General features: G+C 49.9%; 1 protein-coding gene across 1 annotated transcript in view; it reads left to right on the top strand.

The window, feature by feature from the left end:
* CTNNBIP1 (catenin beta interacting protein 1) overlaps window positions 1-12,435 on the top strand; it is a 38,203-nt gene extending 25,768 nt beyond the window's left edge. The window contains exons 3-4 of the mRNA XM_088463130.1: window positions 246-336; window positions 11,703-12,435. Of these exons, the coding sequence (XP_088319256.1) occupies window positions 246-336; window positions 11,703-11,761 (150 nt within the window). The 3' untranslated portion in view covers window positions 11,762-12,435. The remainder of the gene's footprint in view (window positions 1-245; window positions 337-11,702) is intronic.
* Window positions 12,436-16,237: the final 3,802 nt, after the last annotated feature.

Raw genomic sequence — 16,237 nt, 5'->3', positions numbered from 1 at the left:
CGGTCCCCAGCTGGGTCTATCCTGTACGCTCTCTGCGCACACTGACCTGTGGTTACTGCTTCTTAGGTCTGTGTTCTCCTCACGGTTACATCTCCCGTGTACAGTGTTATTAGGCCGGTCCCCAGCTGGGCCTATCCTGTACGCTCTCTGCGCACACTGTCCTGTGGTTACTGCTTCTTAGGTCTGTGACTCTAACAGCTGTTTTTTTTTTTCTTTACGTTTTGCTTTGTGTTCTCTCCCGGCAGCTGACGCCCAGCGAGGAGGCCTTCCTACGGTCGTACGCCGGAGTGGTGAATAGCCAGCTCAGCCAGCTGCCCCAGCATTCCATTGATCAGGGTACGTATCTGTTTGCGCATGTGTGTTTGACGTAACATGATTGGTGATTATTGTGGGGGAAGATTTCTTTCCTGAGCACAGTTCAGTGAGTTTAGCCCTCCGCCATTGAGGCACCCCCCACATTCCAACATCAAGGGCCCCATTTCTTTATGCATTGCTTGTATATATGATATCTTTGTGGGGTTTTCTCTTTTTATTTTGATTTCTCGGATAATAACACTAGTTCTCTCATACGTTCTGACACAGCAAAGGAGATCTACACAGATTGGGCAAAAAAAAAGTTTTTTCATGTTTTTATAGAAATTACATCTAAAAACGCGTGTGCCTGCGTTTGTGGCACTTACTGTAACTATATGCTATATACTGTAAACTGTTCTTTCCCTCACAATGCACAAGATCCGTCGTTACTAGTTAGTTCTACCGTCAGAAGGTCCCTCTGTTATGTACCCTCGCCAAGCGCTTTGCGTGGAGCTGTTTTGCAGAAACCTCCTTTATCTGCCGCTGACAGAAATCCTCTAAAATGCGGCTTTATTTCTGGGAATGCCGTAGCGTGGGAAGCTCCTGCCTGTCTGCCGTGTGACTGTACCGATGCCCGTAGTGCCCTTCTCAGGGTCAGGAATCTTTCCCCAGTATTTTACGGCATTTTCAGTTACGTTTCCTTGTCCGTTTGGGCAGATGATGACGAAGCAGAACTTCTCGTACATTCCCCTTACAGAGCTCATGTAACCTGTCCGCTATCTGCTCTCAGGGGGTTGTGGTTTGCAGTGTAAGCCAATAGCCGGGACATTAGTGCTCATCTAACCAAGGTGCCCTTGTAATTGAACCGCGTTAAGCTGTTGTATGTCATTTCCTACGAAGTATCATGATACCTACAGTGCTAATGGAACGTATAAGGCGAGATTTGCAATATAACATCCCGCCAGGCTTTTCTTTACATTAACTGCGTGATGCCAATATATAGCTGAGACAGACGCACATTATATTCCCCCATCTGGGACTGGTCAGGTGACCTATACAAGATGCCTCCGTCCTCTGGGCACTATGGGGCTGATTCTGTATCGCTCTGAACTCTTAACGGTGCAAGCGGTGATTCTTTACAGGCGCAAAAGCAAATTATTCATTTTTGTGTATGTCCCTCCTATTCTGAGTCTGAAGGAGCTAGGACGCTTCTGCCTTTCCGTGATATGGGACGTTTGTGGGTGGGAACTGGGTGGTGACAGTGTGATTTCACGTAACCGCCCTGACTTGTCGGCGTGTATGTAAAGCTCCGTGCGATTTGTGCGTTCGGGGGTGGGAGCTGCACCTGGCATGGGGCGTGCGTGTGTGTGTGTGCGCGCGCGTGTGTGTATGTGTGCGCGTGTGTGTGCGTGCACGCAGATATAAATGATGGGCAGCGCTGGTTTATGCTTACAGACACACGGATCCTTGCATAATACTCTGATTAGCATAAGGGGTAAATCGGGTTCCCGCAGCTGCCGCATGCGATGGAATATGCCCCTTTTACACACCTGCGTTTGGTAGTTATTCCGCAGCACTTTCTTCTTTGCCATTACTGGCTAATTGTAGGTTTGCACAACACTCCTTAAAGGGCCTAGACGAGCAGGTAGGCCTGGGGGGGGGGGGTGATTTGAGGTTTTAGGGGAATCTTACGGATTCAGATCTCCTTTATATCCACATGCTGTGCACCTGTGGTGATATGAGGCGGCTTCTCAGGGTCTGGGTGGTACAGTTGGCATAGGAGAAACCTAACCTAAAAAGTAACCCAAAAATTTTATTCTGGAGGGGAATATTATCCCTATCACAGGTATCGGGAGCAGGTCACCTGGATAATGGAGCTTTGTGTCAGGAACTGAGAGACCATCAGAGAATCGACACTAATAGGTCCTCATAACGTCTGATAGCCGGACGCCCCCCCATCAGCGTTCTCAGAGCACCGAACAGTCCACTCCAGGGCTTAACCACAAGCATGAAGGGTGAGGTACGAGCTCAGTAGGGGGGCAAAATTAACCTTTAGGGCAGTAAAGGCTGGGATGCGCCACCAGAAGTCCCGGCACGGTAAAAGTCGCTACATAGACTGGTATTTGTCGAGCCAAGTTAGCCACACACTGCGATCTGGGGGTTTGAATCATCCCTACAGCCCCGTCCTTTGTACCCCAGATGCAGTTGTTGGCTGGATGAACAGCTAAGTTTGCAAGTGCACAATATGTGTTGTATGGTACATAATACTCTCCATGGTGGTTACACAGTGTAATCGGTCATTGATCAGCCTGATGAGACCGGATGATCGTTTTCAGTCCACATGAGCTCCCAACATCTGCCCACAAATTCTCTCCTATTGTGACATAAAATACACCCTATACACTATACTATAGGTGACAGAGCTGCAGTCTTGTCTTGTGCTTCTCCATTCTGACCACTAGATGTCACTGCAGCATCATGCAGCAATGGCCTCCTGTCTTCTCATTGTGACTTCGGGGTCACCTCTTGGCTTTATGCTGTCACCGGATGCTCTCATCCTCCGCAGAGAGGGCGTAGTATCTCAGTGAGTGTGGTAGGGTCAGTGTGTGAGCGCTGCACAACATGGAAACACTGCTCTGTATGTCAGAAATGTCAGCTGAATACTGTTGTCGAATCTTTGTTGACTTTGGTGAAGTCGGTGCTGATTATCTGCTGACGCTCTGCGATTGTGGCAGACGGGAGCTGATCGGACGCACAGCACCATTGTGCGCCTGGGTGTGAGGCTCCAGCTGGCACTGTTAGGGGTACGCTCGGCCTTTGGGAGTAGGTCGCACAGCCCTGTCTGTCTTCTGTGTTACATGGGAGATAGGAGGAGAATGACGTAAGTGGCTGGTCATGGATCGCTGGCTCCTATGTCTGATGCAAATTCATTTTAAGTTACTTAAAATTGTAATATTGAAGGTTAAGCTAAAGCCTGAAAAGTATAATCGCGTCTATGGAGATGCACCTTGCTGCGCGTCGGACGTGCTCTTCAGTTAGCAAATTAAGAGCGAACATTCTGCTGTATATACACAAACCTATAACATACAATGACCTGTATTAGAAGGTAAATTATGTCCCGTTACAGAGGAAGAGGTGTGGGGAGCAATTGATATATAAAACTGAGCTATAACCATTGTAAGTGTGTGAGGCAGCTACAATGATAAAGCCACCGTAGGCACGTAGCCTTTCCGAGGAGCCATCCTGTCTCAGGGCTTTATACTAAGTATGGAGCTGTACAAGCAGCAGGCAGAGGACCATGAGGAGGAGTAGACGTGGCTTTGATGTGGACACTTGTGTAACAGCGCCCTCCTGAGGACAGGACATGTATGTGCATTGCACAAGTTTCCTCTGCCTGAGGGAGGTGACACAAGTACAGTGACAGAGTCTCCAGCTCTGCTTTGTACAATGCAGCCGAGAAGCTCAGAGCTGCGGCCGCACCGCTCAGTAACCAGTCGGCCGCACCGCTCAGTAACCAGTCGGCCGCACCGCTCAGTAACCAGTCGGCCGCACCGCTCAGTAACCAGTCGGCCGCACCGCTCAGTAACCAGTCGGCCGCACCGCTCAGTAACCAGTCGGCCGCACCGCTCAGTAACCAGTCGGCCGCACCGCTCAGTAACCAGTCGGCCGCACCGCTCAGTAACCAGTCGGCCGCACCGCTCAGTAACCAGTCGGCCGCACCGCTCAGTAACCAGTCGGCCGCACCTATTGCTCTGTCATCATTCTGCCAGGCTGCAAACACAGGGAAACCTGCTTCCCCCCTATGGAATTATTCCCTTATTGTAACCAACACACGCAACGTGTACCCAGCGCGTATGCCCTCCCGACGGATCCTGGGTGCACACTGAGCGATGTGTACCCAGCACGTATGCCCTCCCGACGGATCCTGGGTGCACACTGAGCGACGTGTACCCAGCGCGTATGTCCTCCCGACGGATCCTGGGTGCACACTGTGCGACGTGTACCCAGCGCGTATGTCCTCCCGACGGATCCTGGGTACACACTGAGTGACGTGTACCCAGCCGGTATGCCCTCCCGACGGATCCTGGGTGCACACTGAGCGACGTGTACCCAGCACGTATGTCCGCCCGACGGATCCTGGGTGCACACTGAGCGACGTGTACCCAGCACGCATACCCTCCCGACGGATCCTGGGTGCACACTGAGCGACGTGTACCCAGCACGCATGCCCTCCCGACGGATCCTGGGTGCACACTGAGCGACGCGTACCCAGCGCGTATGCCCTCCCGACGGATCCTGGGTGCACATCAGAACGAGGTAATGAACGACCACTCATTCCGTCCTTCATTACCTCCAACGGGGCCACTTGCAATATTGTCCGATTGGACGTACAGCACGGCCGACCGACTATGTCGCAATCGGCCGCAGGAGCACGCATATTGGCCGCACACACTGAGCGATGCGGCCGATATGTTTTGATTTGGCCAGGAACTACATATTGTGCCGACATCGTCTCAATGTGTACCCGGCTTAAGCAATCACTCTACATAACCTCTGTAGCTCCTTTTCACTTAATAGGCAGTCTGTGGTTTTCCATCTCTTGTGGGAACCACAAGTCCCAGCTTGACCTACCCAAAATATCGAAAACTAGTAGTTCTGCAAGAGCCTGACTAATAGATAATTGGATAATAAACAGAACTTAGTGTCCTGCTGTGCCATCTCCAGTTCTTCCACTAGGGGGCGCCTGCAGATACTATGGTAGTGGTTCTATGGTTCCCAAACCGGGTGCCCTTGTGACACAGATGTGCACTTAGTATATAAGCTGATTTATTTATATATATATATATGCAGTTCCTCTTTCCTGCCTGGGGGGTCACTCTCTGCTCTGGTGGAAGTGACACTATAATTCACATTTGTACAATCTGGGATCTAGCCCTATTGTGGCCGCCGGTCTAAATCCCGACGGGGGAAGCCCGACAAGGGACTTAAGATAGGCATCGGTATTTCGACACCTATCTTAATCCCGACGCCAGAACACAGAAGGACGCCAGCCCGAACGAGGTAAGTCCGGGGCGCCCTCAGTGTTAGCCGTGGGGGGCTTAGGTTTAGATAGCATAGCGGGGTTAGTGTTAGGTTATAGGGGGAGTTAGGTTTAGGCATGAAGGGGGGAGGTTTGGATTTAGGCACTAACGGGGAGGGAGGGGTGGCGGAGGGTTAGGCTACAAGAAGGGAGGTTAGGGGGGGGAGGGTAGGTATACTTACCTGATTCCTGTCGGGACACCAACCCTCGGGATGCCGCATTACATAGCGATTCCCTCAATCCACTGTCATTACCTTGAATTTCTTTCTCCAGAATTCTGTGCGCTCCGGCCTGATTCGGAGATGTGCGCCAATGCCACCACCGCTGCAAATTTGTACGCAGCGACTGTGCAAAAATGTACAAATGTCGTAGCCGCCATTGATTTGTATCGAGCCGCCCACCAGCATCGGACAACGCATCGAATGCAGATCAGACGATTATCGGACTTCTGAATAACCCTTAGGTCGCGCAAAATGGGGGTGCCGGAACCACTTCTACTGCGCACGGAATCGCAGTCAAGACGCCCTAAAAATGGTAGCGGCATGCCTGAGCTTTAGTTGCCACCTCCCCGTTGCTGTCTGCACACACTCCCTGCCTGTCACTCACTTGGTAATGAAACTTGACGCATGCGTGCAGCCCACCAATAATCACTCAGTCACTAAGAGGCACGTTCCCCCCCCCCCCCCCCCCAGAGCCGTCACTAAGAGGCACGTCCCCTCCCCCCCAGAGCAGTCACTAAGAGGCACGTTCCCCCCCCCCCAGAGCAGTCACTAAGAGGCACGTTCCCCCCCCCCCCCCAAGAGCAGTCACTAAGAGGCACGTTTCCCCCCCCCCCTCAGAGCAGTCGCTAAGAGGCACGTTCCCTCCCACCCCCCCAGAGCAGTCACTAAGAGGCACGTTCCCCCCCCCAGAGCAGTCACTAAGAGGCACGTTCCCCCCCCCCAGAGCAGTCACTAAGAGGCACGTTCCCCCCCCCAGAGCAGTCACTAAGAGGCACGTTCCCCCCCCCAGAGCAGTCACTAAGAGGCACTTACCCCCCCCCCCCCAGAGCAGTCACTAAGAGGCACGTTCCCCCCCCCCCAGAGCAGTCACTAAGAGGCACGTTCCCCCCCCCCCCCAGAGCAGTCACTAAGAGGCACGTTCCCCCCCCCAGAGCAGTCACTAAGAGGCACGTTCCCCCCCCCAGAGCAGTCACTAAGAGGCACGTTCCCCCCCCCAGAGCAGTCACTAAGAGGCACGTTCCCCCCCCCAGAGCAGTCACTAAGAGGCACGTTCCCCCCCCCAGAGCAGTCACTAAGAGGCACGTTCCCCCCCCCAGAGCAGTCACTAAGAGGCACGTCCCCCCCCCAGAGCAGTCACTAAGAGGCACGTTCCCCCCCCCCCCCCCAGAGCAGTCACTAAGAGGTACGTTCCCCCCCCAGAGCAGTCGCTAAGAGGTACGTTCCCCCACAGAGCGGTCGCTAGGGAGCCCGCTCCCCCCCCCCACAGAGCGGTCGCTAGGGAGCCCGCTCCCACCCTCCCACAGAGCGGTCGCTAGGGAGCCCGCTCCCCCCCAGAGCATCGCCACACGGTCAGGGTGGGTCCCATCTGCTCCTACACAGGTGTTTTTGTGGGATTGTAATGTGAATACGTTTATTTTGAGACACTGACGGTAAAGTAGGAGAGTGCTAGTGATTCACTCATCTTCTAGCGCCTGTAATCAGGCGGATTGCTGAGAGCGCTGTGCATCCCCTGTTCTGTGATCTATCCTCATTAGGTATCCAAACCTCAGCGCTCTGTGCCCCGGCAGCTTATCCGTCCTGTCACCATGGTAACTGGAGAGCAGACTGCTCGCTCAGCTGGTGACGGAGGCTGCTCCCAGTAGGATTGCGATGGGGGAGGATTATTGCTGAGTGCTGCTTGGCACATCCCCTCGCCTGCCTGTCACTGCACACAGCTCATGCATACTAGCTCTATACATCGCTACCCTGTCCCACGTGCCCCGGATCATCGTGTGCGCTCCATGGCTGGAAGTGGGCGTGTTGTTTTTATTATATTGAGCAAGTGACGATTTAAAAAAAACTAGGGGGAGGGGCGGCCTAGATCATTTTATGTACTTATTGGGTTTTTCAGATAATTGTGCAAACACTCATTTTACAGCATGCATTTTCTTTTATTTTTTTCTGCATGGCGCTACAAGTGAGGTCTATGTACTAAGCCGTGGAGAGAGAGACAGATAAAGTACCAACCACTCAGATCCTAACTCATTTTTCAAACACCGCCTGTAACATGACAGGAGCTGATTGGTTGGTACTTATCTCTCTCCACGGCTTAGTACATAGACCTCCACAGCATGGTAGCACCTCTTATGTTATGTGCAGTCAAGCCCCTCCCCTTTAGTTTAGTTTAAATCCAGCAAGGTTAATTATTATTTTATTTTTTTTGCGCAGTAATCAGGTAATAAAACCTCATATTTTAATTAGACTGGTTGTGAGCTATATTGCCAAAACTAGCGGTTCTTTCACCCAATCGCTGTCCCGTAAATTTTAGTCATTACGTAAACATGGCTTATGGCTTTTATGATAGTTTCTGACTAAATAGGCAAATATAAAATCCACAGCTATACAGCCGGATCATTGTACAGTACACTGCTATACAGCCAGATCATTGTACAGTACACGGCTTTACAGCTGGATCATTGTACAGTACACAGCGATAGAGCTGGATCACTGTACAGTATACGGCGATAGAGCCGGATCACTGTACAGTACACGGCGATAGAGCCGGATCACTGTACAGTACACGGCTATACAGCCAGATCATTGTACAGTACACGGCTTTACAGCTGGATCATTGTACAGTACACAGCGATAGAGCTGGATCATTGTACAGTATACGGTGATAGAGCCGGATCAGTGTACAGTGCACGGCGATAGAGCCGGATCAGTGTACAGTGCACGGCGATAGAGCCGGATCAGTGTACAGTGCACTGCTTTACAGCCGGATCAGTGTACAGTGCACTGCTTTACAGCCGGATCATTGTACAGTACACGGCTATACAGCCAGATCATTGTACAGTACACGGCTTTACAGCTGGATCATTGTACAGTACACAGCGATAGAGCTGGATCAGTGTACAGTGCACGGCGATAGAGCCGGATCAGTGTACAGTGCACTGCTTTACAGCCGGATCAGTGTACAGTGCACTGCTTTACAGCCGGATCAGTGTACAGTGCACTGCTTTACAGCCGGATCAGTGTACAGTGCACTGCTTTACAGCCGGATCAGTGTACAGTGCACTGCTTTACAGCCGGATCAGTGTACAGTGCACTGCTTTACAGCCGGATCAGTGTACAGTGCACTGCTTTACAGCCGGATCAGTGTACAGTGCACTGCTTTACAGCCGGATCAGTGTACAGTGCACTGCTTTACAGCCGGATCAGTGTACAGTGCACTGCTTTACAGCCGGATCAGTGTACAGTGCACTGCTTTACAGCCGGATCAGTGTACAGTGCACTGCTTTACAGCCGGATCAGTGTACAGTGCACTGCTTTACAGCCGGATCAGTGTACAGTGCACTGCTTTACAGCCGGATCAGTGTACAGTGCACTGCTTTACAGCCGGATCAGTGTACAGTGCACTGCTTTACAGCCGGATCAGTGTACAGTGCACTGCTTTACAGCCGGATCAGTGTACAGTGCACTGCTTTACAGCCGGATCAGTGTACAGTGCACTGCTTTACAGCCGGATCAGTGTACAGTGCACTGCTTTACAGCCGGATCAGTGTACAGTGCACTGCTTTACAGCCGGATCAGTGTACAGTGCACTGCTTTACAGCCGGATCAGTGTACAGTGCACTGCTTTACAGCCGGATCAGTGTACAGTGCACTGCTTTACAGCCGGATCAGTGTACAGTGCACTGCTTTACAGCCGGATCATTGTACAGTACACGGCTATACAGCCGGATCATTGTACATTACACGGCTATACAGCCGGATCATTGTACATTACACGGCTATAGAGCTGAATTAAAGAGAGATTTTCTGTCCAGATTAACAACTTTTTTCCAAAGGCTTTTCTTTAGGAACTGCTGCAAATTTGTTGCTAAATGTCTCTGTATTTTATGCTATTTTTCTCAACCTCAGCCCCTGTCATTTCATTGTTTTGTGCCGCTCGGTGCTAGTGCCATGGGTGCCCATTATTTCTGCTCGCATGCTCCTCAGGTGGTGAGCAGAAATTCACCCGAAGACGGGCTTTTGGGCACCCAAACTTTGTTTGGACAGCACACCCACTTGTTTGCACTGGTTTAGCCGCTTTACCCGGCTAATCCTGGTGCACTTGGGTGCAACATCAGTGATAGGTTATGGGTGCCCGTGGCACGAACATCCACTAAAGTGAATGGATATACATGCGATAAGGTGGCATGCCACAGACTTCTTTTATATTGCTATGAAAGAGAAGTCCGTGGGAGTGCCGCCGTATCACATGTATGTATGTGTGTATATACGGGTATGTGTAATATATATGTATATGTGTGTGTGTGTGTGTGTGTGTGTGTGTGTGTATATATATATATATATATATATATATATATATATATATATATATATATATATATATATATATAATGTGTGTGTGTACATCTCTAGATCATCACCTGTGTGTGTATAACTAGATCTAGATAGCGAATATTATATATTGTGACATATGTATATAATGTTCCTGTGCATAATAGCATATCACATGGAAATGTTCAGGCAGTGACATAATACATGATGTGACATTTTGCTATGACATCACATTGTTACTATCCATTTAAAGAATCACTCACCCTAGAATACCAGTTACCTTCTCTCACGGAGGCACAATACCCTGACGGGACAGGAGATACTGGGAAACCTGCGCTCTCTGCAGCGGCGTGCTCGCTATCTCTACGTGCGCTGATTGCGGTGACCGTCAGAGGTATCACTGTCACTGATGTGTGTAGGAAATATCTTCTCCTGATAAACTCCTGAAACATTTACACCTATATCTAATGGCCAATATCCTGTAACTATCGCTTATGTGGCCCACAGCTGATCACATGCTGACTAAGGGCCTGATTCACACCCATTTTGTAGGCGGGTCGGGGGGGTGGCTGAACAAACGGAGGCGTTCCCGAAGACGCCTGCCGTTTGTGGGCGGCCCTACTGACATCACTGGTGATGTCAGTAGTGGACTTCCTGCTCTATTAAAGCTGGAAGTCCACTTGGTATTGCGAGTGCTGAGACCCTACCACAAGGGTCTCCTCGCAATGCCGATGGTCGCGATAATCGCGACCATCACCAGGCCCCTCGCACAAGCTGTGGGTGGTCACCCACAGCTGTGCGAACGGCCTGGAGGCCGAAATAAAAAATATATTCCCTGTCCTGATTCAGAGCGTGCGCTGGCAAATAGCGAACGGCTCTGAATCAGGCCCTAAATACGCTTTGCGGTTTATATAATCATTTTATGTGATTGCGGCAGTGGGCAGATATAAGGTTTGTATTCACCAGGCTGCGGTTTCTCATCTCCGGCTTCACCAGCGAATTTAAAACCGCAAAAGGGAACAAGTGCTAAACTGAGCTTGTTTAGAATTTATTTTTGTCGCCATTTTAAGACTATCGGTCAAAATAAACTGCGGCATAGTAACAACTAACACCCCCCCCACACACACACACACACACACACACACCCCCACACACACCCCACCCCCCCCCACCCCCCCCACCCCGTGTCTTTTGCTTTCAGGCCGTCCGATCACATTCCATCCCTCCTACAGATCTTGTTGCAGATATATTTTCGGTTCCACCCATAAATACCCTCCAGTTGCTCCCTGAGCTGCTTCTGTCACTTTCTAATCTTAACCCTTTTTGAAAACCTCAAGATTTATTTTTTGAGTGCGCGTTCCACATCCTGGGGTAACTTGTGCCTTGTCTGCCCCCCACAGCCAGCTGCCTGCACAGTAATAGGTTACTGAGACAGAGGGAGCTGGGTACAGGACATTATGCTCACTCTCATCAGGCTGTTGAGTGGGTGTGGAACTACAAGTCCCAGCATGTAGCGCCACAATAGAATGTACAGAGTGGAGACAGCCATGTTGTGAGCTGAGCCAATCTTTATGAGAATGCAACCTATCAGTACATGAGGAACGAATGATGTCATCAAGGCACCTCCCACATAGCTTGGCTGTGCCCCAATGACATCACTGGTCTCTAGTGACAGGCTCCACCCTCATGGTTCCTCTCGCAGAGTGTCCGGTCCCAGTACACGGTATTGTGGGAATGGTATAACATGGTTCCAGCTCACCCCGTTCTCCTTTGTCTTGCAGGCGCGGAGGATGTGGTTATGGCGTTCTCTAGATCAGAGGCAGAAGATAGACGGCAGTAACCGCACAGCAGCCATTGCCAAAACCTAGAGCACAGATGGGGGGAGAGACCCCAGAGTTTCGGGCCACAGGCGGCGCATTCTCTGGAAGATTCTTTCTCCTACTCTCCCAACGTTTTTACAACCTCCCCAAGTTTCTTAAAATGATTTGTGGAACCCCTTCCTCGTACCCAGACTCTCCCTGTTGGCTGCTGTAATCTGCTTCCGTAAACCGCACAAGAGAGGCAAGGCCTCATGGGAAGGAGCGCGGCTGACCCCAAGGAGAGCGGACGCCACCTGCCGGTGCCTGAGCCTCTGCCGGCAGAAACCTTTTTAGCTTTGTGATTCATATTATTATTATTATTTTTGTAACATTTTATTTTTCATTCATTCACTGTCACTCCTGCTCCTGGGATGAGACGATTGCTGACACTCCCTGGTGAGCGGCGAGACGCGGGGCGTGATTGGGATGGCTGCTTGTGGGGGTCTGTGCTCTCCCTCGGATATATTCTTATACTGACTTTTAGGTTCATTTTGTAATTGCAATATTTGTTTTTTGTTTTGTTTTTTTGTTTATTTTTGTTTTTTTGTTTATTTTTGTTTATTTTTTATGCCGGTGCTTTGGCAGATACAACACTGTGTTTCTGACTTGAAAGAAGTGAGCTTTTTGTAGTATTTATTACAGTGTGGGAGAATGATGACGAGTCCTTGCTGATTTTTCTTTGGAAGCACATGACACTTATATTACAAGGTGAGCCCAGGTGATGTGAAATTGCGCAGTTGGCGTATAGCGGAGATTAGGAATAATATCCCTTGGCGGATCACTTGTATAAAGCTCTAATTTCACTGCAATTTCTGTGCCGCAAAGCAGCCAGCTCCCGCCCGGCAGCTCTTCTGTCTGCTAAACCCGCACTTGGGCGTTACATTTTTTAGGAGCCTTTGATAGGTAATGGCAGAGGCTTTGTGATGTCACCGGTTCATAATGTGCTGATTGGCTGCAGTCGGTGTAGGTGATGGGGTCACTGGAAGGGGGAGATTCAGTTCAGCGTGCGGTTCCATCGGCAGCTGCGCAGGATTACGGCCACTACGGTACATCTCTGGTTCGTTACTCGCACCTCTGTGGGATACTGACTAAAGCCGGCGAGTGGTCTCTGCCAGGAAACCGCACTATATTTTGGTGACTAAATGAATTGCATCCTATAAGTCATTAACCCGTCCTGACCACAGGGATCATTCCATAGAGCGAGGACTGTTAATGTCGTAGAATACAGCTACACTATGCCATGGGGGTAATAGATCCCTGTAGGATGAAGCCCGATTTGCCAAACTTCCACCCGCCAGAATAATCTGGTGATAGATCAGTGAGGGGTCGTGACCTTATCTCATCTAAGAATTTCTGTGAAGTGTCCAGTGCTGGGCTTACATTCTCCTGTATACACCCTCGTCAGCGTCATTCCATACGTTATTACAGAGGGCTTCTCACCTGCCGGGGAAAGTGTAACAATCTGCGACTTACATTCTCCTGCATACACCCTCGTCAGCGTCATTCCATACGTTATTACAGAGGGCTTCTCACCTGCCGGGGAAAGTGTAACAATCTGCGACTTACATTCTCCTGCATACACCCTCGTCAGCGTCATTCCATACGTTATTACAGAGGGCTTCTCACCTGCCGGGGAAAGTGTAACAATCTGCGACTTACATTCTCCTGCATACACCCTCGTCAGCGTCATTCCATACGTTATTACAGAGTGCTTCTCACCTGCCGGGGAAAGTGTAACAACCTGCGACTTACATTATCCTGTATACACCCTCGTCAGCGTCATTCCATACGTTATTACAGAGGGCTTCTCACCTGCCGGGGAAAGTGTAACAACCTGCGACTTACATTATCCTGTATACACCCTCGTCAGTGTCATTACATACGTTATTACAGAGGGCTTCTCACCTGCCGGGAAAAGTGTAACAACCTGCGACTTACATTCTCCTGCATACACCCTCGTCAGCGTCATTACATACGTTATTACAGAGGGCTTCTCACCTGCCGGGTATAGTGTAACAACCTGCGACTTACATTCTCCTGCATACTCCCTCGTCAGCGTCATTCCATACATTATTACAGAGGGCTTCTCACCTGCCGGGTATAGTGTAACAACCTGCGACTTACATTCTCCTGCATACACCCTCGTCAGCGTCATTCCATACATTATTACAGAGGGCTTCCACCTTCAGATGTTCTCTCCTGCCGGGGAAAGTGTAAAAACCTGCGACTGCGCGGCATTGGCGAGTTCCCAGCAAGGCTGGCCGATGTTTTAAGTGGCAATAGTATAAATAGCCAGACCAGGGTTATATAATTGCCACTGTAAACCATGGGGCAGACTCGCCGGGAACTCGCATGTTATTACATTTATCCTTCCTTTTTATTTTTCATATGTTTATATTCCAGTTTTACGTTGTATTATCTTCCGGTTGTCTGCCGCAGGCTGATATTACCAGGCAGCGCTGTTTATTGCTGTCGCAGTGGCGATACAACATGATGAGTTTATGGCCATTTTTTTTCCCTTAGTTCTGTCTCTTATGGGATTTTTTTTTATTGTTTTATTTCAAATACTGATTGGTATGCCCCTGATTTGTCCGTATGTCCCTATGGAATAGATAATAGCCAGCTGTGCTGTTACATCTGGACAAGGCGCAGAGGAAATAATTACTTTGTGCGTTGTTATCGCCTCCATTGTTGGATGATATGTGATTTATTAGAGGAGCTGTGTCACATGCCGGGGGGTAACCAATCCGCTTCTAGCTCTCATGTATTACGCACAGTCTATGAAATGACAGAATCTGATTGGTTGCGTAGGGAAACTTCTCCACGGCTTGGTCCGTCTCCCCTGCAGAGCGCAATGTATTGTGTTCTAGTCTTGTATAGGGCAGAAAATGATACCTCTATACCCTTTATATAGAATTGAATGGGTATATGTTGTGTCATCTGTCTGTAGTGAGAGGTAATCTAAGCTACACCAGTCTTGTACAGTGTGCGGTCCAATATTTCAGGGGTCAGAGGGTACTAATAGCGCAGAACTAAATAAAGAACATCCCGCCGCTTTACCAACATGGCCGAGCACTGCGCAATGAGGCCCGAACGATCATGTCGTGTATTCAGCTGGGGGACGGCATGTTAGCGGCAGTAATTCGCTTGATGGTAGAAAGCACCTTGTACATGTGACTGCTACAGGGCATCGCTGTGGGGTGAGGGGGCACACAGAAAGACCATCACTGTTCTATGTAACGTTCTCTGCTGTCACACAGAAACAAATAAGGTGTTAGTTTATCTGGCGATGTTGAGCTGGAGTTGCCCCTATGTGATATATGGTGAAGGAAGCGTTTTGCGTAAGCCATGGTATAAATGTGTGTGTACCACCGCGGCCTGCCGATAACGCACTGATTCCCTTCGCTGCTCTCCTCGCTAAGCGTGTCCTCTCTGTACAATGCCCTGGGGTCCCGGTCACTATATAAAGGAGTTCTCAAATCTGTGCTCTGGGATCATTTGTCTTACACCTGGCACAGAGACGGAGGGTGGGCATTCTTACACCTGGCACAGGGACGGAGGGTGGGCATTGTCTTACACCTGGCACAGGAACGGAGGGTGGGCATTCCGCCAACCAAGAAATATATTTACAATGAATATTTGGTGCCATCATCTCCCTGAAGTGACCCTGCTGGTGATGTATGTTCACTTCTTCCAGAATCCTTACTGAGAATATGAGGCGTGCACTTTATATTTAGGGGCCTCATTCCCATGTTAAACGTAAACGGGTCCCCTCTGCTCCTGAGACATGGTGATGTGACCGCGGCGGTAACACAACACTATCACAGATCCTTCCTCGCTCCTTCCCGTGTAACAATCCCTGAACCTGGATATGACGTACCTGTCCTCAGGTGCTGGTAGTGGCAGATAATCCAATGTAACAGAACCTCAGTCATTATCGCCTGTTATATCCACACACACAAATTATTCCTGGAGTCAAGATCCAAAAGTGGATGTTCCCACCCCAGCCGGGGTGCCTGGGGTCCTGTGATTGTCAGATTGCTGTAATTCCCCTACAATGGCGCACGGACACTGCGAGGGCAATAGAGAAAAGCACAGAATAAGAACTAGTGAGGTCACTGAGCCATGAGGCACCCTACCTCATGCCTCCATGTGTCACTGGTTTCTAGGCAATGGATGAGCTGCATTTCCATGAATATTGGGGCGAGCCAGAAATGGGCTTAACGCGTATTGTGGGTGACATTGTGCACTAAGCAGGTACGGAGGTGTCTTATTTTGTGGTGTAACGCCCTTCGCTGCTGGATCTACGTACGGCTGAGGCACAGGACAGGTCCATTACCTTGGCTCACCTTCCCCGCCCAGTACCCAGGGTGGGCACAGTGGCAGTGAGTGTGTTTATCTTACCAGTGAATGTAAAACCGCAACAAGACCACATAAATCCCTCTAAACGTCTCTGT

The sequence above is a fragment of the Taudactylus pleione genome, unplaced genomic scaffold (assembly GCF_031769625.1).
Source record: "Taudactylus pleione unplaced genomic scaffold, aTauple2 ptg001320l, whole genome shotgun sequence".
Classification (NCBI taxonomy): domain Eukaryota; kingdom Metazoa; phylum Chordata; class Amphibia; order Anura; family Myobatrachidae; genus Taudactylus; species Taudactylus pleione.
This window is presented reverse-complemented; position numbering and strand designations above follow the sequence as displayed.